Source organism: Argentina silus (assembly GCF_951799395.1).
Source record: "Argentina silus genome assembly, chromosome: 16".
Classification (NCBI taxonomy): domain Eukaryota; kingdom Metazoa; phylum Chordata; class Actinopteri; order Argentiniformes; family Argentinidae; genus Argentina; species Argentina silus.
This window is the reverse complement of record NC_139670.1, coordinates 10,211,650-10,236,649: the sequence shown is the minus strand read 5'-3', so window position 1 is coordinate 10,236,649 and position 25,000 is coordinate 10,211,650. Positions and strand designations below refer to the sequence as shown.

The window sequence follows — 25,000 nt, the reverse complement described above, 5'->3', positions numbered from 1 at the left end:
GTTTCCAGACCTACTTGTACCTGTGTTGGTGGTTCAGGGCCTGACATCGATCTGTTGTGTTCTGCAAACAACAGAAGAAGTGGAGCGGAGTGTGTAGAGTTTAAGGGGTGTGTGTGTGTGTGTGTGTGTGTGTGTGTGTGTGTGTGTGTGTGTGTGTGTGTGTGTGTAAAGGTGATAAGAGTGAGGACTATAATCCAGTTCTATTGGCTCCCTGTCAGACTGTTTCAGAGTGTGTTTCTCTCTCTCCTCACTGAGACCAGAGCCTTGGGGGGAGGGGGAGGGAGCGACGACAACGCGGCTTTCGCTGTTTCCATGGCAACCGGGGGTGATGCTATTATTGATTAGCGGAAGTTTGGAATGGGAAACACGCAAGAATGAGACACAAAGAGACAGAGGGAAGTAGGGAGAGAGAGAGAGAGAGAGAGAGACAAAGGGGAATGGAAAACCCAATGGATTCAATGTTGACTCAGTCCTCTGGTAATAACCCAGAGGGGTCAAGGGTTAAGGAGGTGGTTGATATGGGTCATCTGAGGTCACGTAACAGTCCATTAAAAAGCGCTTGAAGGCAGATGTGTGTGTGTGTGTGTGTGTGTGTGTGTGTGTAGGGGAGGGGAGCGTGTTTTAGCTGCTCTGTGTGAACAGAGCAGCAAGAATGCAATTGGCTAATCATCATTCATCAATTTGTAGGCTATAGTGAGAGGTTGTGTACATTTAAATGTTTAAAAGGCATTAACAAACACTGGTCCTTAGGCTGAGTTGTTTTCCTCCCAAGGTTAATTGGAGTGAATGTGAGCTGAGATAAAGCTCTTATTGTCAGCACTGGAGCCTCAGCAGCTCTCTTTGTGTGTGTGTGTGTGTGTGTGTGTGTGTGTGTGTGTGTGTTGGGTGGTGGTGGGGGGGGTCTCCCTTGGTGTTAGGAGGGTTAGAGCTGACAGGAAACCTGCTGTTTGCAGTTTCCCTGCCTCACCACCGAGCGAGAGAGAGAGAGAGAGAGAGAGAGAGAGAGAGAGAGAGAGATAAAGAGAGAGAGAGAGAGAGAGAGAGAGATAAAGAGAGAGAGAATAGGCAGTCAGCTAAAGCTAACCCTGGCCAATATGGAGCAGAGCATGGAGACACTCAGCCTTAAACAGATTGAGCATCTCTCCTGCTGAGACTGGAGGAAGGAGAACTGATATAAAGTGTAGAGAGAATTCACAACACTTCAGGACTTACTAAAGCCAGCCAAGTCAAGGTTGAAGCAGAGCGTTGTTCCATCTGTTAGTGTTTAGCATGAGGAACAACAGCAAGGGCTTGGTGATTTTTGGGGGTCAGTTGAAGGAGTATGTTCTGTTCATCCATCGTTTTTTAAGAAAAAAAATATTAGGACTGCAGATGTATGAAGTGTTGCCAAAGCAACATTGGCAGTACCTTTAATAGTCGGAAATTAGTAAAGGTGGAGAGCGTGTGTGTGTGTGTGTGTGTGTGTGTGTGTGTGTGTGTGTGTGTGTGTGTGTGTGAATGTGTGTGTACATAACTACTGAATACTTATATACCTATAGACACAGGTGCTGTGTTAATTAATGCCTGTCAACAAGCTGTCTGCCAGGTCCTTGTTTGTACCTTCTGTGCCAGCCTGTGTGTCTGTAATGTGCCCTGGCAGAGGAGGAGAGGGTCACTGGTGATAAACAGCAACATGACCCTGTCATCGCCTTGCCCAGCGATGCTCTTTCTCTACCCTGCTAGTGCAGAAGTCGTTAACCTTGCTGATGCTGGCGGAGCGAGAATATAACACACAGCAAATCAGATTTATTTATTTTTTATTCAAATTTGCACAGTAAAGAATGAATATGAGCATACGTATCTCTCCCTCCCTCCCTCCCTCCCTCCATCCATCCCCTCTCTCTCTCTCTCTCTCCCCCCCCCTCCCTCTCCCTCCCTCCCTCCCGCCCTCTCTCTAGATTAACTGTGTGACGTTCCCCCTCCTCATGACTATGCCTGAGCAGCAGCTGCTGAAGCCAGATGAGTGGAGCTACTGTGATTACTTCTGGGTAAGTCGGGTCCTCAGGACCACCATCCCCTCGCAGACCACAACTTCCCTACAGACTACCTACTGCACCACACGGCACTCCTCAGTGTAACTATCCTTCTAGATCAGGAAGGCAGCAGCCTAGTCCCTAAGAGCTGCAGAGCAGTCCTGCTGCTTTTCATCTATTTTTCGTCGTAAATCGTTGAAATGTGCCCTGTAAAGAACGAAAAACCTGTAAGTCGCTGAGTCCCTCGTAGGCTGGAGAAAGCTGCACGCCCTGCCTTAGACCACAGCTGCCCCACATAGACCGCAGCACACCCTGAGAAACAGGACACTGCTTAGTCAGAGCAGCACGCAGAGCCGTACAACAACACATGACGTCTAGCGAGACACATGCATCTGTTTGGCTCAGGCGGGACATCTCCCACGGCTGCTCCATAATCACATCCAGGTGTGCTGCTCCGCAGTTCTGTCATAGGCTAATGTAGCACTCTGAACGGGCTAACGTTACACTCTGGACGGGCCTAAGGCTTCACTCAGGGGTATCACAACACAGGATACGCTCGTAAACAAAGAAAAGAAAACCCAACACCCGAGCCCGAGAATGACATTTTTGAGATGAGACAGAGAGGATCATTTGAAACAGGTTGAGCAGATATGTTGCGCAGCACTCTGCATTCAATCCCCTCTCTGTTTACACTTCACATTGGCTGTGTCTCTGTGAAATGGATTATATAATACCGGAGAAGAGACATTAGAGTTCCATGCGATATCCAATACGATACAATACAATAACACAACACAACCATATCTGAACCAGAGGAGGCTGGTGGAGGTACAAATCGAAGGGCAGGCTCATTGTGTAATGCGTGGAATGGAATGAGGAATGGTATCAAACATATGAGCCTGTCCTCTGATTTCTACCTCCACCAGCCTCCCATGATCTGAACTTATTCATGTAGTAACAGTGTGTGAGTTGTAGTGTGTGTTTAATTGTGTGATGTTGATGTTGTTGTGGTGTAGACAGATAAGAAGGACGCCCAGGGGAATGCATCCATAACAGGCTTTGAGGTTCTGCTGCAGAAACAGCTGAAGGGGAAACAGATGCAGAAAGAGATGGCTGAGTTTGTACGAGAGAGGTAAACATGACGGCTTCCAACATTCACTCCATGCTCCCATGGAAACCATGGGACAGAAACAGTCCTAAAGCCACTCTGTATTTTTTTTCTTTTTCTTTTTTTTTAAACATCTTTAAGAATCACACTTTTCGGTGACAGAGAGTGTTGTCAATATGTGTAGCCATGGGGAAGATTCTGTGAAATTTCCATATTTCGTAACTCTTTCAGATTTTATTATGATCATGTTACCATTAGTGTTGCTTTCATGTTGCCATGGGCACCATGCAGCGTACACTGTCACTTCTCGAAATTGATTTCCTTCATTTCAATGAAGGAAATCTCTATTGCTCAAAAGAGGAAAATGGCTAAAGTGTTGTAATTCTGTGTTGTAACAACCGTGCTTCTTCCCTTACAGGATAAAGATAGAAGAAGAGTACGCCAAGAACCTCTCTAAGCTGTCGCAGATCCCCTTAGCTGGACAGGAAGAAGGGTGAGTGACATCACGTTCTGTAGTGATTCCTCGGTAAAGAGGAACCTACAGTGCATGTGTGTTATTCATGGGGAAAGCCCATGTGTGTGTCAACACATTCACCCGTTGGAACACCCATCATGGAAGATAGGATGCAATCTAAGAAAATCTACCAACGTCAACAAGTCAAACGGTCTTTGTAAGAAAAGTTCCAAGTTATTGTCACTTTAGACATGAACTGAACTAGCCACAATAACCAGAAAAATTCTTGTTGTACTGAAAATCCTCAATCCCCAGAAAGTGTTTGTTGGTCTGTACCGGCGTGTATGGTATGTATAATGGCTGAAACTTGGCATATTGCTAACAACCAGGTCATGTCCAGGACCAGAGTAGGGGGAGGGGTTGGTGTAAGTCAACAGCGTAGCATGGTTAGCTTCCCCACTAGGGTGTTGTTACCCTGTCAGAGGCCAGCCAGCCTGGGGCCCAGAGCCCCAGTCAGCCCATAGCCCAGACAGCCCAGAGCCCCAGTCAGCCCAGAGCCCCAGTCAGCCCATAGCCCAGACAGCCCAGAGGCCAGTCAGCTCCGAGCCCAGACCCCTACTCAGCCTCGAGGCCGGACCCTCAGTCAGCCCTGAGTCCCAGAGCCCCAGAGCCCAGAGCCCCTAGCCCATAGCCCCCCAGCCCAGAGCCCAGAGCCCAGAGCCCCAGAGCCCAGAGCCCCAGAGCCCAGAGCCCCTAGGCCAGAGCTCAGAGCCCTAGCCCAGTGCCCCTAGTCCCTAGGCCCTAGCCCAGAGCCCCAGAGCCCCTAGCCCAGAGAGCATAGGCCTAGGGCCTTAGACTAGAGGCCCCATCACTGGAGCTGTGAAATAGGAAGTACAGTTCACTTGTAAATCAAAGCTCCTTTTGATCTAGGCCCGCAGCAGACTCAAAATATTAGAGGAAGAGGGGGGGACAGAGGGATAGAGAGATGGAGAGAGGGGGAGAGGGAGGGGTGCAAGGCAAGAGAGAGAGATGGAGAGGGGGAGAGATCCTGCAGACTGAGAGAATGAGGAGAGAGAGGGAGGACCACTCTTCCACCCGTCAGACTGTCAGCAGAGGGGAATCTCATGCTGAGAACAGCCCCTTTGTCTGGGGCTCCCAGGGGGAATGGTAGGCTAGGAGAGGCAGGCTGTATGAAAGGCTGTCTAAAGGATCCAGAGAGAGAGACAGTTTACCACATTTATAGGGATACTAGCAGTGGCTACTATTTTTCAGACTTAACTTCAGTACAACTGCCTCATACTGGGTTATAGGACTGCTCTCCACCACAGATGCATCTTAATTAACTGTTGTACGGTAGAATAACATGAAGAGACAAACTTGTTGTAAGAAATCGTGCCGTGTCTTATTATCAAAACTGTTGTGATTCTGCACCCACGGGACGAGTACTGCCGTAATATTCCCCCACATAGTTAGTACACTGCCACATGATACATACTGTGCATGCCACTTTATGCATTACTGCTGCTTTACTGTAGCTGTGGGCTTTTGTGTTGTAGAACGGCAGAGTAGGACGGAATTGGAATTGTTTCATATAGAATCTAGATTATGCCAGTGAGTTCCGCCCCCACCCACACCCAGAGAAGTGAAACACAATACTGTCATTATGCTCTCCCTCAGCCCGCCGCTGTTGTCAGCCTGGACAATCACTGTTTTGTTGCTCCGTTCCTAGCATCGGTCCTGGCCCAGAACCACTGGTTTATTCCTGAATTTACCATTTGTTTTGGCCCGTGGTGATACGGGCCCGAAAGCATGTGACCTGCTGCTTCTGTATGGCTACCAATCATGTGCTGTATGCACGGTGGAACAGAACGTGTGCGCACACAGTAATCCATGTCTATCACAAAAGTATCTTGTTGACGTATTCTCATGTGTTTGAATACCTTAGCCGCGGTCGAGAGGTAAAACTCAAGGAAGTAGAACCTTGAAGGATAGAACTTTTCAGCTGTGAATAAGTATAGGGCCGCTCATTCCTACTGTACCATTGTGTAGTTTTACTATTGTACTTCACAGTGGAGGCTGGGCTCATTGTAATGTGTTGAATTTCTTCATTTCTTATTTCATTCCATGCATTACAATGACTGCGTCTTCCGATTTCGACCTCCACCAGCGTCCTCTGGTGCTTCATATAAGTAGCCCACCAGTAAAGGCCTTCTTGGCCATGTCTCCCAGGAAAAGGAGAGATTCTTTATCTCTAATGGGCCTTCTTGTTCGATAAAGCCGAAGGTTAGATAAAGATTATTAGACTCTGAGTGCAGTGCGTATGTCTTCCTATCTCGCCTGAATCACTTATCAGATGGTGCTGCGCGTCGTGTGTGAAGTGCAGGTGCCAGAGTGCACTCGAGTTGTGTGGAAAATGTGTTGGATGTCAGTCTGAGGGAATTCCACACATGTCTTCCATTCAGAGCTCTCCTTTGAAGCGACCTGGTTAGCCGTAAACACCCTCATTTCAAGACCACTGCCAAAGGTTGTCTAGCGTCATTGGCCTCGTTTGAATATTCCACTTGTGTCTGGAATGAAGCAGTATGCAGTTTATTCACTTCCAGGTTCCCTCTAATTTGATGAACATCTGTAAACGTTTATTGACTTTAGCATTTCCTGTAATACAGTGACTGATTAATATGTTGATGGAATACTGCATGTGTGGACACACCCTTCATTTGTCAAACTTCATTAGAAAATCGGCCTACGATATTATGCTGTATGAAATCTCCTACAGTACCGTGAGATTGGAATTTAATTCCAACTTGGAATTGGAATTAAATAGTGAACTTGCAGAAGGAAGAAAAATGTAAATACTGCATCTCATTTCCTGTCTATTCTAATCGCTGGGTGAACTTTCTGGGGACCAGACACAGCTGCTAGATTTACTGGTTGGTTATATGTCTGTGAACTTTTGCACTGAACCCCCTGGTGAACCCCATCTCTCTCTCCCCCTGGATGTGACAGGATTCACCCTGTCACCTTTCTCTCCTATCCTCCTTCTATGACTCTCTCTTTCTCCCCCTGTCTATTTCTTCTCTTTCCCCTTCCCTCTCCTTCAACCCTCTGTCTATCTTTAATGCCTGTGTGGTCTTACCTCCCAGTGTGAGAAGCTTAACTCTCTCTCTCTCTCTCTCTCTCTCTCTCTCTCTCCTTCCCTCTCTCCCTCCTTCCCTCTAACCCTCCTTCCCTCCCTCCCTCTCCCCCTCCCCCTCCCTCCTTCCGTCCCTCACTGGTCTCATCCTGGTTGTTCTCTCTCCTCCAGTACTCTTGGGGAGGCCTGGGCGCAGCTGAAGAAGAGTCTTTCTGACGAGGCAGAGGTTCACCTCAAGTTCTCCTCAAAGGTAACACCCTGGACTTTAAGGGGACCATATCCATGCCATCTATTGTGTAGAGTTTCACTATACACATGAGGAGGGGAGACTTTATTCTACACATAAAGTGGTGTGAGATTGCCTCTACTTTTAAAAGTGGGATTTCAAACCCGATATGTCTCGATATGACCTCACCCACTTTAACAGTTGTGTCTGTCAAACATTGTTTACCATGGCCTGGTAACTCTTAATGGAGACTCAAACACTCTCTGGCCCCCTGCTGCGAATTACATGAGTATGATGAGTTTGTCTTGGCCAAGAGAAGGAGAGAGAGAGAGAGGGAGAGAGAAAGAGAGAGAGAGAGAGAGAGAGAGAGAGAGAGAGAGAGAGAGAAGAGAGAGAGAGAGAGAGAGAGAGAGAGAGAGAGAGAGAGAGAGAGAGAGAGAGAGAGAGACAGAAAGGGGCCCGGAGCACAGCTGGACTGGAGTGGAGGAAACAACGTCAATGTTTTGACTCTCTGGAGACGGAGAGACACAGATGTTCAGCTTACAGCTTGAGGTTTAAGGAAGAGAGTGCGAATGAGTGAGTACGATTTAGGGAAGAGAGGAGAGCTAATGAATGAGTCTAAGGTTTAGGGAAGAGAGAATGAATTAGCAATGGAAAGTTTAGGACACAGTGGAGTGAAATGAGCAGTCTCCCTATGGATACATACAGTGATAGGACCTTATGGATGCAGCTATAGGCTCTTATGGACACAGTTATAGGCTCTTATGGATACCCCTATACTCTTATGGATACAGTACACCCTATAGAAGGGTTTGAGGTCTATGTTCATCATGACGCCATTGCTTCATTTGACCTATTATTTGCTAAACTCTGTGTTTTATCTAATCAATGTCTATCACTGGTCCTTGTGCTAGCAGAGTAGGCATGTGTATTAATGTATGCAGCACAGTTATATTTACACTATCAAACTAAATAGAAACTCATACTATATTAATTACCTCTCCCATATCCTTTTAAGAGATGAAGTTGATTGTTTTTGTCACATACTCACATAACAAACCCCCAGCAGAATCTCCGTAATCAAACATAATATTGACCTACTTTATTTTCTCCATTGTACTGAAGAGACTAAGTAATTACAGTACATATCAGACTGCCAGATAAACAAGACTCACTGCTAATGTTGTATTGTGGTAAGTAGCAAAAGTCTTTGCCCCAACAACCCCTTAGGATATGAAAGACATGTTTCCTGTGTGTGTGTTTATTTCAACATCAACAGACAAGATACAGAACAGGAGACAAATAGTTTAACAAGTTGACATAGTTGAATACATGCTGTAACGGGTTGTTGTGTTGTGTTTCTCAGCTGCAGAGCGAGGTGGAGAAGCCTCTGTTGACGTTCAGGGACAACTTTAAGAAGGACATGAAGAGGTTCGACCACCACATTGCCGATCTACGAAAGCAGCTGGTCGGCCGCTATGCGGCCGTGGAGAAGGTACAGGAGCCGACGCAACAGTCTGTACACACACACACACACACACACACACACACACACACACACACACACACACACACACACACACACACACACACACATCACAAGGTGTAGAACCTGGTGCAAGAAAATCCATCCCTGCAACTTGGCAGCTCTAGAATTTCTGGAATCTTCTCACATGTGATTAAAATTCCACAACTCTTCCCTAAGTAGAGGACCATTTCCCGTTTTCCCGTCCCTGGAATGTTTCCTTGGTTCTATAAATAATGATTGGACCAAACCCTTCAGCTACCACGGATCAGTCCCCCAGCATCAGTCATCTCAACAGTGTCAGCTCTCAGGGAACTCATCCTATTGATTTACATCTCAGGATTTCACAAGAGACAAATGTTGATACCGTATGGTAGTCATGGAGCCTGACTATAGGACAGGAGAGGCTGGTGGAGGCAGAAATCAGAGGACAGGCTCATTGTAATGCACGGAATGGACTGAGGAATGTGGATGAGGAACACATGTGTTTGGATACCATTCCTCATTCCATTCCATGTATTAGCCTTCGATTTCTACCTCCACCAGCCTCCCCTGCTGTAGGAGACATTTAGATGAGGCCGTTATAAGTAAGCAGCTGTGTTGGAGCTGTCAAGGTGTTGTTGTAGTGAGAGTAGAGAGGAATGTGTTTATAACACCAGCCTTTATTAGTAATGCTTCATTTCTCCTTCTCCCCCTCTCCTCACTCCCTCTCCTCCCCTGCCCCTCTACCACCCCCCCACCCCCCCCCCACCCCCCCCCCCCCAGGCGCGTAAGGCCCTGGCAGACAGACAGAAGGACCTGGAGCTGAAGACACAGCAGCTGGAGATCAAGCTCAGCAACAAGACCGAGGAGGACATCAAGAAGGCCCGCCGGAAATCCACACAAGCAGGTCAGAGGCTGGGTCAAAGGTCAAACCAAAGGTCCACAGGGGGGTCACCAGTGGAGTCGCCATCTCAGCTTATTTATTATTATTTATCATTACGTGTAGGCGTAATTGATACCCTAGCTTCATACAGAATTTCAACACAATTGTGTGAGGCTTCCCTTGAATCAGGGATTAGGTAATAGTCTCAAAGTCTACAATCATCTTTTTGCATTTCATTTTACACAATATTACAGAAACTATAGTGGCTCGCTCACACGTGTGTGTGTGTGTGTGTGTGTGTGTGTGTGTGTGTCTGTGAGAATGTCTTTTGACTGGCTGTTTATGTTATTCAATTGATTTAATTAGCACAAAAGGCCTCTAAGCATAGGGCTCAAGTTAAGTGTTACCTACGTGTAATGAAACAGAAAGGCAACAAGTGACTTCATCTCACCTCTCAAGTGCTTTATCTCTGTGTTTGAACAGCCACTTTGTGATTACATTAATCTACTGTAGACGCTGTTTGACTGGGTATGAGTCACTGGCTTTATCAGCAGTTTCACTCAGACTGGAGACGAGCGAAACGACACGAAGGGAACAGAAACACACTGTGCTCCTGTAGTGTGTGTGTGTGTGTGTGTGTGTGTGTGTGTGTGTGTGTCCATACGTGAGGTTGTGTGTGTGTGTGTGTGTGTGTGTGTGCGTGTGTGTGTGTGTGTGTGTGCGTGTGTGTGTGTGTGTGTGTGTGTGTGTGTGTGTGTGTGTGCATATGTGAGCTTGTGTGTGTGTGTGTGTGTGTGTGTGTGTGTGCATATGTGAGCGTGTGTGTGTGTGTGTGTGTGTGTGCGTGTGTGTGTGTGTGTGTGTGTGTGTGTGTGTGTGTTCACACCACAGACTTTCATTCCACACCAGACGAGCAGAGAGCCGTGGGCGTGGGCTATCTCTACACTCCCCCCAGCCCCAGGAGTAATCTTTTGGCAGGGCTGAGGAGGGCTTGTCCTCTCGAGGTCAGCCATTGAAAAGGCAGGAGAGTAGGAGAGCTGGGAACACAAACATATGGACTGTAAGAGAGGGGAGAGGAGACGGAGCGGGGGAGGGAAACAGAGCGTAGTCCAGACGAATTATTTCATGCAGTCTTAAGAGGTTTTGTGACCAAGGAAAGTGACTGGTGAGAGTAAACAGATGAAGACCTCCTTCGGAGTGTGATGTCATCATGGCTGGACCAGGCAGGACCAGAGGGCCAGATATTATACACACACATGCACACATGCACGCATGCACAAACGCACACACACACACACACACACACACACACACACACACACACACACACACACACACACACACACACTAGCAGTACAACACACTCACTTTCACACCACCTCTGAACTGCTTATGCAATCTGTGAGAAAAACAGCAGCAGTTGTTGGTGACCAAAGTGTTTGTGTGTGTATTAGTGTGTGTGTGTGTGTGTGTGTGTGTGTGTGTGTGAGTGCCAGTGATGACAACAGTGTGAGGGAGGCAGGGAAGGGAGAGAGGGCCAATTCACGACGCATCTGTCTGGCCCCAACAAGGCTCCATTCTCACTGCCATAGACATGCCCTCTAGCCTCACCAAAGGCAATTAAACACAATGAGCTGTATGTCTCCTGATGTCTAGAGTAACAACAATTAAACACAGTTTAAGATAGTGTGTTTACATACATATATCGATATATACATCTATATACATATATCTATATACATATATCTATATACATCTATATACATCTTACTGTTGTTATTCAGGCAGTTATGAATCAGAAGAGCTGGGATTGTCAGTAAAAGAAATGTTGAATATCGTTGTCCTCGTTTGATACATTTTCAATGTCATTTAAGAGGCAATGGGCAACTATTTGATCTCACCACCAGCAGGATAAGTTACATCTGCAGACCAGTGGAGGCTGGTGGAGGTAGAAATCAGAGGACAGGGTTGTAATGCATGGAATGGAATGAAGAATGGTATCAAACACATTCCATTCCATGTATTCAAATGAGCCCGTCCTCTTTTCTATTTCTACCTCCTCCAGCCTCCATTGCTGCAGACGTAGAGTAGCTTTGTCTATTTAACTTGTTTTCATTGGTTTGTATTACACTGTGTACTGTACATCCAATCATCGGTGTTCAATGATCCTGTTAACTGTATCAAAATACAACGTCCCATTGACATCGCTGTAAAGTCCCTCTTCATGTGAGGTTGCTTATGATTCTAAGAATTGAGGTCAGGGCGTCTGATATACTTTAGTTGAAGTTGTACTGAAAAGGATGATCACATTACATGGTATTGTTCACAGGGCTTCATAGCACCACTCTTAAGTTCAGTGTAAAACATGGAACTGGAATTTAACTGTACATACTGTGGCCAGATTGGCTTTGCGAATACACAGACTGGATCTGGGATAGTGTCCGCAACATTACATCCACTAATACCACACTGGAAGTAAATCAACTTGTTGCAGGTAGTTTTGGCAGAGGAGCCAAGTGTATCTAGCTTTTGTTGGTGTGAAATAAGCAAGAGAAATGTACTTGAGTGACAGAAAGTTGTTTTTTGTCCATGAATATTTGGACATTAGCTCCCCCTGCTGATGAGCCTGTGGAACAGCACTTTAATGCTCCATTCACACTCCCAGGCCCAGTGGACAGGCGTATGTAATGATGGTTATGGCTCCCCCTAGCCAGGTCAATTCTATGTGAACACCAAATTGTGAGGAGCTGGAAATTGAGCTGGGTCCACGTGGAGTGGTATAGGGGCTGGTTAACATGTCTGTGATTGCATTTTTTTCTAAATGGTATGTTCTCTCTGACAGGGGACGACCTGATGCGCTGTGTAGACCTGTATAACCAGTCCCAGTCCAAGTGGTTTGAGGAGATGGTGACCACAAGCTTGGTAAGACCGTCCTCTCAGCACCTTTTTAGCTCCTCCTACTATTGATGGCTTCACTACCTTCACTGCCTGTTAAGAGGGATGCTTGGGATGACCCTATCCTGAACCCTTACCCTAACCTTAAACATAACCCTTACCTAACCCAACACTAAACCCTACCCCTTACCCTTACCCTAACCTAACCCCTAACTTTTTAAAATCTCAACGTCAATGGGGTGAAGCAGGGTCGGGTCATTCCAAGCACCCCACTAAGCATTTACCTTGCCATGGTGTAGTGTTGTTGAATATCAAAAACAGTGAAGTACTGTATTTAGTCTGGGGCTTAGTTAGTAGAGCATGACACTACCTATGGTAAGGTTGGGGGTTAGATTCCCGCTGCGACCACATATACAGTCGCTTTTGGATAAAAGCATCTGCTTAAATGGCATATATTATTATATTATTAAACCTATTCCCTCCCGTCCTTCCTCATGTCTTCCTCAGGAGCTGGAGAGGTTGGAGGTGGAGCGAGTGGAGATGATCAGACATAATCTATGTCAGTACACCACACTCCGGCATGAGACAGACATGTTCAACCAAAGTGTAAGTCAAACCCTTACCTCTCTGCACCAGTAGAGGGAGCTCTAGGGCTATTTCTCATATTTCTCATATATTTTGAGATTTATATTTATATTTTATATTTTGTGATTTCAGACACACACACACACACATATACACACACACGCATGACTGAGTTATTATCCTTGTCCTCCACAGACTATGGAACCGGTGGACCAACTCTTGCAGAGTGTGGATCCATCCAAAGACCGTGAGCTCTGGGTACAAGAACACAAGACAGGGGACATCAGACCCGTGAATATAGAGATCTAGCACAGCCTCTACCTGGAGACCACACACACTTCCAACCTGGGAACACCACACACTGGCACACACACACACACACACACACACACACACACGCACACACACACTACACACACACAATCGATCCAGGGGCCACACTCCTCATGGCGGAAGACTATATCTTGGTTTCAGGACCTTCAGTCATCCAGCTAACATCACGTTTGAGTTCTAACAACCAGCCTGAGAGATGGAGAGATCACTGACTCCTGAACCGGGCCATGCAGAGGAGGACGGGAGTGTGAGTGACCAGTGTGAAAACTGACCAATGATACAATAACCTCGTCCCTCAGGCTATTGTGCACCTCCGAGCATTGGGCGGAAGTGTCTGGGAAGGAGACTAATGCTACAAGGCCATGGACGTGTGTGAGGTTGAGGGAACGAAAGAAGAGATGCAGGGATATACAGAAAGGCAGCAGGGCACCGCCACCACCACCACCACCACCACCACCGCCACCACCACCACAACCACCACCACCACCACCAGACAGTATTCATGACGCCCTCTGGAGAACTGGGGGTCTGTAGTGGACAGGACACACATGTTAAAGAGAGACAAAGTCAGGTGTGGGGAATGTTTTACAAACACAAACAACAAAACGATGGACGTTTTATACCTGTACATACCGTAGGGGCGACAGTACAAGGCTATGTGTTGGGGCCGTGTGTGTGCTTTTGCTCTGAAGAATAATTCAATTTCTGTAGGACAGTAAATACCCCCTGACTGTGTCCAACTGAAAGACAGACTCAGAAGTGACCAATGATTCTATGTACAGTAATAGCTGCTACAGTACCAGTAAATCTGAAAAACAACACATGTATCCTGACCGACAGTAAATCAGTTACACTCTTTTCTAAGAGTGTAGTATTGTTTGTGGCCATCATTAGACGACTCAGCATAGTGGAGAACAGCTGGTGTTCAGAATACTGCATTGTCTGGAATCTCAGGTTGACTTCAAATCACCAGAGAAGCTCCTCGATATGGATGTGTTATGGTGATGGTGGGTTATGATAATGATGGGCTGTGATATTTATCTTTCCAATCCAATTCCAGTGAAAAGGAAAAGGATCATTTGACAAATACAACATTTTAAAATGTAACAATAATTCCAAGTTAACTCTCACAAGCGATTGCAACCAAACGATTACATCACATATTATATTGTTGGATCAATTGTAAGTCGCCTAAATAGCTATCATTTTATTACATTTTCCCCTCAAACTTTTAATCAGGCAACTGCACTTTCTGCCCAATGGTGTTTGAAGTGAACATTGATTCTGCATTTGTTCTGCAGTGTTTGGTTGTGTTCTTTGTCCTACTGTTGAAATTGCTAGATATTTTTGATTTGAATCTTCATGGGGTCTATACAGTACATGCTGGGGTTATTACAAGGGAATATGCTTTAGCTTATGTAAATATGTGTGTATGGTGTGCTACATAGAAGTAAGTCATTGATAAGATGAAGGATGTAAAATAGTGTGAAATAGTGATGCAGCAAAGACAGATAGATATATACAGTGCACAGCAATGGAGGTACAGATAATATATTAAACTGATTTTACACTTTGCTTCTTTTTATACCAAATGAAAATAACCCCAACTTTATTTCCAAGTCAACTGGATAAAAATCCTCAACTGAAGTTTCATTTGTTTATAGATAATTCACCCTTCTCTCTCGCTCTTGTACGTATTGACAGATGTGTATGTTACTATTGGTCCATGCAGAAACCTAAATGTTGTACAAAGTGTCGGGTTCTGGTTCTGTAAGAGTGTCTTGTAACTAGAACTATGAAAGGTCAGGAGGATTTTAGACATTGATATGCATTAACTGCGGAATGTTTGGCATTCATGTTTTGCATTATTAATATGAATTTATACATTCTATGTTACAACTATCTCTGCTAGTTTCTTTTTACTGTTTTTGATTTTACAATATAACTGGATGATTATTGGAATTGGTCAAAAGGTTTTGTGTTTCTGAGAATACAACAAGATACTTATGAAATGAAAAAAGGTTTTATTTCTGAAAAACACATTTTCACATTCAACAATAAAATGCTCTGGACAAGCCGTGTTACATTGTTTTGGTAATATATGTCTGACAGTAAACATTTCAACATTTTGGTAAACTTTGATAATATCTTGGTAAAATCTTAGGGTGGAATTCTAACTTTATTTGGCTGAAGACTTTGACTAAGACAGTAGAATGAGAGAGAAATGTTAACACAAATGTTTCTTCTTGACTTCCCTGTGTAGACCTTTTAAAAAGTTACCCCTTATTGCCTTACCAAGCATTAATCATTATAATCTATTTTTACATAAAATCTTAGATAAAGTATGATATAAAATTGTTTAAAATGTTTTGGTTATCATCAGTATCATCAACTGTATCATAAAGACCAAGGTTGTAAAAACAAGATACAGTCGTACTTCAAATGAGATCTAGTCAAGATTACCTTGGAGAGTGGATACAAAGCCAGAGCTAAGCTACTGTATGCATATCGATAACTATGTCAAGCCAATTCTGATTGCCAGGTCCATGCGATCCATCAAACACATTTTCTTTTTGTCAACCATGCACCATATTCTTAAAAAATTTGTATGTATGAAATCAACTGGACTATGACCTAACTGACAAAATACTGCTTTGGAATGTTAAAATAATTTGACAAGTATTGGAAACCCTCAAGATTGCCTGACACTGCAGGTACATAACAATCATTTTTCATAAAGCGTAGTTTTACTCTTCACTCACAACTGGAATGTACAAGTACATCCAATTAAGATTCCCTCCTCTGTGTGAGTGTGTGTGTGTGTGTGTGTGTGTGTGTGTGTGTGTGTGTGTGTGTGCGTGAGTGTGGGTGTTTAAGCATGAATGTGTGTGTGTGTGTGTGTGTGTGTGTGTATATGTGTGTGCGCACCTACTCTATCATGAGTTTCTTGAGGGAGTTGAGATAGGCGGGGATGAGGGAGCTGACTGAGTCGTTGTCGTCGTTGATGATCTTCTCTCCTCTGCCCTCTGACCCCACAGAGCTGGGTGACCTCACCACCCCAGGGTATGGCGTGCTGTAACCCTGGAGACAGGAGAGGAAGGAGCACAGTCAAAAGTAAACAAGATGAACACTTTACCTGTACCCAAGAAGGCTACAGATAAGACACTTGTGGAGGTGTATTTGACTTGTGTACTAACAAGTCTAAAGTATGAGTGGTAAGTATAGGGGCCTTACCGAGGAGTATCCTTTGCCGAAGCTGCCGCGGTTCTTGGTCCGGATCTTGGTGAGTGCTGACTCAGCGATGTCAGCCCGCTCCTCGGCGTCGTCCAGCTCGTGGACTGTCTTCCTGTATTTGGCCAGGTTCATGTTGGCCTGCTCCTCCTGTAGCAACAGCCAGCCAGACCATAATAAGCAATGGGAAATTATTATCTTGGGAGGCAGAGACAACATGGATCCACCTCAAACGTCTTCCACAGTTGAGAAAGAGTGAGAGAGATAAAATTATATGAGAGTAGAAGATATATATAGAGATGGAAACCCATGGTCAAAGAAGACACCTCTTCCATGTGTCTCTTCAAAAAAAGCAGAGAGAGAGAGAGAGAGAGACAAAGAAAGACAAAGACATAGAGAAAGAGAGAGATAGAGAAAGAGACCCACTGTCTCCTCAATTTGTCTCTTCAAAAGAAAGAGACAGAGACAGAGTGATAGAGATAGAGCGAAAGAGACCCACCGCCTCTTCCACTTGTCTTTTGTAGGCCTTCATCTTGTTCTGCAGCCTCTCCACCAGCTCCTGCATGCGGTGTTGGTTCTTCTGATCCTCCTCCGACTGGAACAGCAGCTCCTTCAGACGCCGCTCATTCTTACGCAACGTCTTCACCGTCTCAGCATGGCGCTTCTGCTCCGAGTCCAGCTCCAACTCCAGCTCCTTCACCTGGAGACACACACACACACACACACACACACACACACACACACACACACACACACAGTAGACACACAACATAGAAAGGATTAGCGGGATGGATATTCTGTGTGTGTTTGGGTGTGTGTGTGTGTGTGTGTGTGTGTGTGTGTGTGTGTGTGTGTGGTGTGTTTCTGTGTGTTTGTCCCTGTGTGTGTGTTTGTCCCTGTGTGTCTGTCTGTCCCTGTTCATGTACCTTGCCCTCCAGTTTCTGGATTATCTTCTTGCCTCCTTTGAGAGCCATCTGCTCAGCCTCGTCCAGCCTGGAGCTCATGTCTTTGATCTGGGCCTCCAGGCCCTTCTTCACCCTCTCTAGGTGCATAGTGTGCTCCTGCTCCAGCCTCAGCTCCTCAGACACACGTGCCGACTACACAGGGATGGGGGGGGGGGGGGGGGGGGGACGATGACAGAGAGAAGTGAACGTGATGGATATAGGAGGGATGGAGAGGTAGAGAGAGAGAGAATATCATTTTCTGCTGTTATTGATTAGAATCAGCTTGAATGTGCAACAAAACTTTGAAGAAAACATCAGTGCATTTACTATTGAAGTACTAGTCAAGTCCTAGTGAACTCCTAGGGAAGTCTTAGTGAAGTCTTAGTGAAGTCTTAGTAAAGTCTTAGTGAAGTCCTAGTGAAGTCCTAGTGAAGTCTTAGTGCAGTCTTAGTGAAGTCCTAGTGAAGTCCTAGTGCAGTCTTAGTGAAGTCCTAGTGAAGTCCTAGTGAAGTCCTAGTGCAGTCCTAGTGAAGTACTAGTCAAGTCCTAGTGAACTCCTAGGGAAGTCCTAGTGCAGTCTTAGTGAAGTCTTAGTGAAGTCCTAGTAAAGTCTTAGTGAAGTCCTAGTGCAGTCCTAGTGAAGTCTTAGTGCAGTCTTAGTGAAGTCTTAGTGAAGTCTTAGTAAAGTCTTAGTGAAGTCCTAGTCGTACCTCACAAGTGGCCTTCTTTGTCTTGTCGCCGGCTCCTCTCAGTTCATTCTGCAGCTCCTCATGCTCCTGCTGCAGGGCCTGCAGGTCCACCTCCAGCTTCCTCCTCCCACTCAACGCTGACTGGAACTGCAAGGGGACAGAGAGAGAGAGAGAGTTAGGGGGAAGGGCCGCCATCAACATACTAGAATTCACATGGCCATTGAAAATAACTTTGCTTCGATTCCTACTGCGACCATATATACAAAAACATGCATGCAATCACTGTATTGTAATTCGCTTTGGATAAAAGTATCTACTACAGTAAATGGCATATAGTATTATAGAACATACATGGCCATGGAAAGTGACTTCAGCATAAAACTGGAAAGAGAGAGTAGTTTGAGTCCAGTCCATCACCTGGTTATTGAGGTCGTTGTATTTCTCGTTGGTCTCCTGAAGCTCCGCCTCCAGGGCTTTGCGAGCCCTCTCTGTGTTCTCCAGCGCCGAGCGCACCTCGTCTCCCTCGCTCATCAACATGAGGCAGCGTCGCTCCAGGGCGGCCTGCTCCTCCCTCTGCTCCTCCTGGCCGTGCACCCCCTCCTCCAGCTGAACCTGCAGGTCCTGTCAATCAAAACATACACACAGTCAATCAAGCAATCCCAATCAAAACATGCACACAGGCAATCAATCGATCCCAATCAATACATGCACACAGTCAATCAATCAATCCCAATCAAAACATACACACGGTCAATCAATCAATTTTATTTCCGAACATTTTACACAACTGTACTGTCAGTGGCCCAGGTCAATGTGGGGATAAGACACCTGTTTACTTGTTTTCTTATCCAGATCGACTTACAATAAGTACATTTGTCTATTAACTGAAACAACTACTGTATACACGTACATCATAATCATTGCAAGTAAGATCTTCTATAAGAATAAGTACCACAAGCAGTCTCGAGAAAAGAGAAAAGTTGTTTCTCTCTCACCTTGATCTGCTGCTGCATCTTCTTGGCATTCTTGCTGAGCTCTGCGTTGGTCTTGGTGAGCAGGTCCACCTGGACCTCCAGCTCATTCAGGTCAGCCTCCAGTTTCTTCTTCACCCTCAACCCCTCAGTACGCCCCTTCACCTCCACATCCAGACTGGCCTGCAGGGACTCCAGTGCCCTCTGGTGGCTCTTTCTGGAACCGATGAGAGAGGGAGAGAGAGAGAGAGAAGAGGCATCATGGATGTGCCCCACAGTTTAAATAATACACTAAATCAATTGACCATACACCTTTATCACACAAGCACTGTATATGAGTTGTTTGCGGAATGAAAGGAGGAAAAGAAAAAGCAGTATATAAAAAGTATAAAAGCCTCAACTGGCCTCAAAAGTATAGAAGCCCATATCAAGTACAGGCCTTACCGGGAGAGGGTGGTGTTAGTGAGCACCAGGAGTAAGAGAGAAAGTAGGTCAGACACATAAGAAGATAACTTTGATAGATTCAGAGCAGGGGGAGGCTGGTGGAGGTAGAAATCAGAGGACGGGCTCATTGTAATGCATGGAATAGAATGAGGAATGGTATCAAATGGTTATCAAAGTCCTCAGATTTTTACCTCCACCAGCCTCCGCTGGTTTAGAGTCATATGAGCAGATATCAGAAGAAAAACAACAAGAGGATAGGAAAAAGCACGGGTTTCACTTGATGAGTTGTCACATGATCATTGGTTGCTTCATCAAGAAATGCAGGGAGGGATGCATTGCTAGAGTATTAGAACAGGGCCATAGAAGGACAAGGGAAAGAAACATGTTGGATACCTGGCAGCCTCAAACTCCTCCTCCTTCTCCTGGAGTCTGCGCTCCATGTCTCCCTTGGCCTGTGACAGCTCCAACTGTAGACGCAACACCTTGGTCTCCTCGGCCTGGGGAAGGAGGGGAGGGGGGAGAAAAAGAGAAGGGGGGGAGAGAGGAGAGGAGTGTGGCAGAGACAGAGTGCAGGGGAGGGGAGAAAGAGAGACATATAGTACATGTGTGTGGGGGGGGGGGGGGGGGGGGGGGGTTAGAGACAGCTTTCTGTGGGTTTGTCTGTGTGAGTAGCCTAGAGGCTGTTGTCTAGTTTACCTCCAGTCCCCATAGCAACAGATAGCAGATTGCTGATACCTCATATCAGTGACTAGGATCTCCCAGCCTGGTGAGCCAGTACTAATTAAGCATGTCCCTTGGGGGCTTCTCTCCCTCCCAGTGTCCGTCTGGGGGGCTTCCCTCACTCACAGTGTCAGAGCTGACACAATATTTCACCTCTACACCCCATTACAGTGCTGTAGTCTTCACATTGCGTATGCTGAGGAGAATTTACTTCTGAAGTCAGATCAGATAGTGGATAGTACACTGTTGATGGGCATGACAGAGAAAACAACGCTGTGGCAATGAAGACTTGACACTGAAATACGTCAACAGTGACTGCTGATGAATTAAATGAATGAATGAAATTATTGTTTATTTTATGTTTGAGAGTGCTGGTCGTATTATTTACTTATTGGACTGTGAAAGTTCACATGCAGTATTCTAACACTACTGTAGCGATGAAAAGAGTCCGGATATATGAAATATGCACTTGCTGTAGAAAATATGGATGAAAAAAGTATGTTTGTAACTAACTACCAGCCCTACCTCTAAGGCAGCTTCAGACTCTTCCAGTGAGGCTTGCAGCTCCTCTTTCTCCATCTCAATCTTCTTCTTTGACTTCTGGAGCTCGTGGACGCTCTTCCCACCATCGGAGAGCTGGTCTGTGAGGTCCACTATCTCCTCTGAATAACAGGAATAGGGAGGTCAAAGGTCAAAGTCAGTCACACAAGAGGCATGATTACTCTTGTTGTTATAAGTACAGTACAGATAGTATGTTGTGTATGCAGTGTTGTGTCTCTTGTGTGTGTATAACTTGATGTATGCTGCATTCTTGGCCAGAGCTCATTTGAAAAAGAGATGTCAATCTCAATGTGACTTCTTAAAATGAAAAACAGTAAAAACAGTCTGTCATTATCCTCACAGTGCCCTGTCCTATTATGCTCCTAGCCTAGCCCTGAGTTATCTGTCGTACCCTGGTGGGCTTTGTTTTCTCTGCGTAGGGCCTCTCCCTGCTCCAGGGCCTCCTCATGGGCTGTCTTCAGTTTGAAGAGCTCTGTGGCGTGCAGCCTGCTCTCCTTCTGACAGCTCTCCACCTCCACCACCAGCTCCTCACACTTCTGCCTCCAGTCTCCCAGCTGCTTCTCCAACACACGCTGCTTCTTATCCAGCGTCTGGCCACAGCCACTTGCCTGGGAGAGGGGGGGGGGGAGGGTGGAAGAGGTTGGTTGGTTGATTGATCGATCAATAACAAATACAGTATATATACTAATAAGTTACCAATTATTCTCACTTTCTGTGACCAATTTGTTGTTTGCGGAGCTGTACAGCTCTAAAGTAAGTCCTCCTACCTTCTCCAGGTCCATACAGAGGTCCTCCACCTCCCCCTGCAGTCTCTGCTTGGTCTTCTCCAGAGAGGAACACTTGGCCTGGGTGGCCTCCACCGCCTCCTCAGCCTCCTGCAGACGTGACGCCAGCTTCTTCCTTCATGATACACACATACTGTTCATTTAGACTTGATGGATGTAGGAGAGAGACATTGGGCCAGTGTTTATATTAATATCAGTATCACTGTGTGTATATGTGTGTGTGGGTGTGTGTGTGTGGATGTGTGTGTGTGTGTGTGTGTGTGTGCTCTGCTTACTTAGTCTCCTCTAGCTCATCGGAGTGTTGTATGGCGTCAGCCTCGTGTCTGGTCCTCCAGTGTGTAACCTCAGTGTTGAGTTTGGAGACGAGGCGTTGCAGCTCCAGTTTACTCTCCTGTTCCTCCTCCAGCTGCTCCTTCAGAACCTCACACTCCTGCCTCAATGCACCCAGACTGCTGCCCAGAGCCAGCTTAGACTGAGAGAGAGAGAGAGAGAGAGAGAAAAAAAAAAAGACAGAGAGAGGCAGAGAGGGAGAGAGAGAGAGAGAGGCAAAGGGGGAGAGAGAGAGAGAGAGAGAGAGAGAAAGAGAGAGAAAAATAATTGAAATCATTGTTTCTCTCTGATAACATCTGAGACACACACACACACACTCTAAACACACACGCAGCTCACCTTGACCTCATCATCGAGCTGTTTCTTGAGCTCCTCGTGCTGGGAGATGACCAGAGTCTTGGAGCGGCTCAGTTGGCTGGCTCTGCTCTCAGCGTCATCCAGCTGTCTGCTCAGGTCTGTGTTGTCAGCTAGCAGGACACAGAGACACTGTGAGTGTGTGTGTGTGTGTGTGTGTGTGTGTGTGTGTGTGTGTGTGTGTGTGTGTGTGTGTGTGTGTGTGTGTGTGTGTGTGTGTGTGTGTGTATGCATATAAAGGATATTCATTCAAAACATACTGTACCTGTGTGTGATACCATTCCTCATTCCATTATTCCATGCATTATACTGAGCCCATCCTCTGATTTCTACCTTCACTAGCCTCCACTGGACTGCACGTTGTGTGATACTTAATGATATTTTCTCTGCTGCATTCAAGGACATCAGAGACTAATACTCTATGGTTGCCAAACCTGAGCAGCGTCCAGTGAATAAACTGCCAATGATAGACTCTCTAGCGTGGGATAATCATATCTCTGTCTGTTTCTCATTGCTCCCTGGACTGGTTTGAACCGAGGTTGGCTGGCAGTTGGCCACTTGGACCCAACTCAAGGCCTTGTTATAAGATCGGCTTTGTTGCACCACGGACTTGTTAAATCTGTGTATGTGTGTGTGTGTGTGTGTATGTGTGTGTGCTTATCCAGTGTGTATGCTCTGATAATCTATGTGTGTGTACAGTATGTGTGTGTGTGTGTGTGTGTGTGTGTGTGTGTGTGTGTGTGTGTGCATGTGTGCGTACTCTCATAAATCTGTGTGTGTGTACTCTTAGCTCTAAGCTGCAGCTCAGGGTAAACCAGATTATTTTCACACTGGCAATGGAGACATGCCAAAGACAACACACACTCCAAGATTCACCGCTCCAGAGAAAGTAGCAACCGTGTGTGTGTGTGTGTGTGTGTGTGTGTGGGTGTGTTTCTACCTGTGAATCTGTTCTTGGCTACGTTGACCTCAGTGAGAGCCCTCTGTAAGTCGTCTCCTCTGCTGTGGGCGTCGGAGAGCTGCTCCTCCAGCTTTCTCAGTTGGCTGTCTGTGGACACCTATGGACGGGGGGAAAGAGACACTTCATCAGTGGCCAGTGGCAGCTTTCACCTCATGTACTGTAGAGAGAGGTGTTTGACGTTTCGGACGGATACTATTCCTCATTTCATTCCATGCATTACAATGAGCCCATCTTTCGATTTCTACCTCCACCCGCCTCCCCTGACAGGGAGCTGACTGACCTTGGCTTTCTGCATGGTGTCTAGGGAGGCAGCCAGGTCCTCCACCTCCATACGTAGGTTCTGTTTCTCTTTCTCCAGTTTGGCCCGGGTCCGCTGCAGACCTTCACACTGCTCCCCCAGCTCAGCCATGGCGTCGCCATGACGCTTCCTCAGTGATGCAGCCAGCGCCTCTGATTGGACGGAGGTCTCCTCTAGGTCCCGCCTCAAACGCTGTAGCTCTGCCTCTCTCTTCTTATTCACCTCCACCTGTCAATCAATCATGTCTTGTTGGTACACACATGTGTGTGTGTATGTGAGTGTGAGTGTGAGTGTGTGTGTGTGTGTGTGTGTATGTGTGTGTGTGTGTGTGTGTGTGTGTGTGTGTGTGTGTGTGTGTGTGTGTGTGTGTGTGTGTGTGTGTCAGTACCTGTGAGGCGGTGGCTCCTCCAGCCTCCTCTAGGCGATCAGTGAGGTCATCCAGCTCTCTGCTCAGATCAGCTCGCTGCTTCTCCACCTGTCAATCAAATGCATACCAATGAGAAACACACCCACACACACACACCCACACACACACACACACCCACACACACACACACACACACACACACACACACACACACACACACACACACACACACACACACACACACACACACATACACACAATGCCCACACAACTCCTCATCATAAACAAATCTGAATCGATCAGAAACAGATCCCTACTAATCTGTAACAGCACAGTGACATCATCAATATGAAACATCGGTGGGCTGTTTCCCCATGTGTGGACCTGTCTGTGGCTGTGATGGTCATCTGTGCACGATCTGTCCTTCTCTGATGACATGGAAGGGTGCTTCAGAAGAATGCTAGTCTGTTTGTTTGGAAAGTGTTGTTCAAGCAGCTGACATCCAGCCAACAAAAGTTCTGTATCCAGGGGAGGCTGGTGAAGGTAGAAATCGGTGGACAGGCTCATTGTAATGCATGGAATGGAAGACATGAGTTTGATACCATTCCTCATTCCATTCCATGCATTATAATGACTAATACTCAATACTATGAGTGCCAAACCTGAACAGCATCCAGTCGATAAACAGACAATGATAGACTCTCTAGCGTGGGATAATCATATCTCTGTCTGTTTCTCATTGCTCACTGGACTGGTCTGAAGGAAGGTTGTCTGGCAGTTGGCCACTTGGACCCAACTCAAGGCCTTGTTAAAAGCTTTGTTGCATTACAGATTCTAAGAGACAAAACATCAACAAAACACTTATATCTACAGTTTTAGCACTTGCTGAAAAACGCTCACGAGTGCAGGTGATAGGTGCTGAGCAAATTCAATCTTGGTCTTCTAGTTGGAAATAACACCCTGCGCAGTCCAGGGTCTGACCACCGGGGGATTGGCTGTGATTGACAGAGACCAATAGGAAGAAGTGACCTACACAAAGGTTAGAGGTCAGGAGCTGAGCATGTGTCCAATCAGAACACTACAGGGGGTTCGTTTCCTGTTGCAAAGTCAAAATATTTTTGATGGACGTCTGTTTCCTGAGTGAGTAATCCAAGGCTTGTGAGTTCAGCCAGAGAACTGGCCAGAGTGATCAGTGTTAAAGCGTTGCTG

The 25,000-nt window shown here is 46.1% G+C and overlaps 2 protein-coding genes across 4 annotated transcripts in view; one reads left to right on the top strand and one right to left on the bottom strand.

The window, feature by feature from the left end:
* gas7b (growth arrest-specific 7b) overlaps window positions 1-15,006 on the top strand; it is a 40,925-nt gene extending 25,919 nt beyond the window's left edge. Inside the window, exons 6-14 of the mRNA XM_083687182.1 lie at window positions 1,938-2,027; window positions 3,029-3,144; window positions 3,539-3,613; window positions 6,879-6,957; window positions 8,300-8,428; window positions 9,224-9,347; window positions 12,166-12,245; window positions 12,726-12,824; window positions 12,999-15,006. Of these exons, the coding sequence (XP_083543308.1) occupies window positions 1,938-2,027; window positions 3,029-3,144; window positions 3,539-3,613; window positions 6,879-6,957; window positions 8,300-8,428; window positions 9,224-9,347; window positions 12,166-12,245; window positions 12,726-12,824; window positions 12,999-13,112 (906 nt within the window). The 3' untranslated portion in view covers window positions 13,113-15,006. The remainder of the gene's footprint in view (window positions 1-1,937; window positions 2,028-3,028; window positions 3,145-3,538; window positions 3,614-6,878; window positions 6,958-8,299; window positions 8,429-9,223; window positions 9,348-12,165; window positions 12,246-12,725; window positions 12,825-12,998) is intronic.
* Window positions 15,007-15,140: 134 nt separating this feature from the next.
* Window positions 15,141-25,000, bottom strand: part of LOC310816854 (uncharacterized protein MYH16) — a 35,808-nt gene continuing 25,948 nt past the window's right edge. For all 3 annotated transcript variants that reach the window (XM_083687174.1, XM_083687176.1, XM_083687175.1), the window contains 16 exons: window positions 23,813-23,899; window positions 23,407-23,652; window positions 23,106-23,223; window positions 22,151-22,278; window positions 21,757-21,953; window positions 21,464-21,596; window positions 21,088-21,304; window positions 20,661-20,797; window positions 19,809-19,912; window positions 18,996-19,188; window positions 18,418-18,621; window positions 18,022-18,147; window positions 17,294-17,464; window positions 16,867-17,067; window positions 16,371-16,517; window positions 15,141-16,217 (listed from right to left, as the gene is read on the bottom strand). In XM_083687174.1, coding sequence (XP_083543300.1) covers window positions 16,065-16,217; window positions 16,371-16,517; window positions 16,867-17,067; window positions 17,294-17,464; window positions 18,022-18,147; window positions 18,418-18,621; window positions 18,996-19,188; window positions 19,809-19,912; window positions 20,661-20,797; window positions 21,088-21,304; window positions 21,464-21,596; window positions 21,757-21,953; window positions 22,151-22,278; window positions 23,106-23,223; window positions 23,407-23,652; window positions 23,813-23,899 — 2,562 coding nt within the window. In that variant the 3' untranslated portion in view covers window positions 15,141-16,064. The remainder of the gene's footprint in view (window positions 16,218-16,370; window positions 16,518-16,866; window positions 17,068-17,293; window positions 17,465-18,021; window positions 18,148-18,417; window positions 18,622-18,995; window positions 19,189-19,808; window positions 19,913-20,660; window positions 20,798-21,087; window positions 21,305-21,463; window positions 21,597-21,756; window positions 21,954-22,150; window positions 22,279-23,105; window positions 23,224-23,406; window positions 23,653-23,812; window positions 23,900-25,000) is intronic.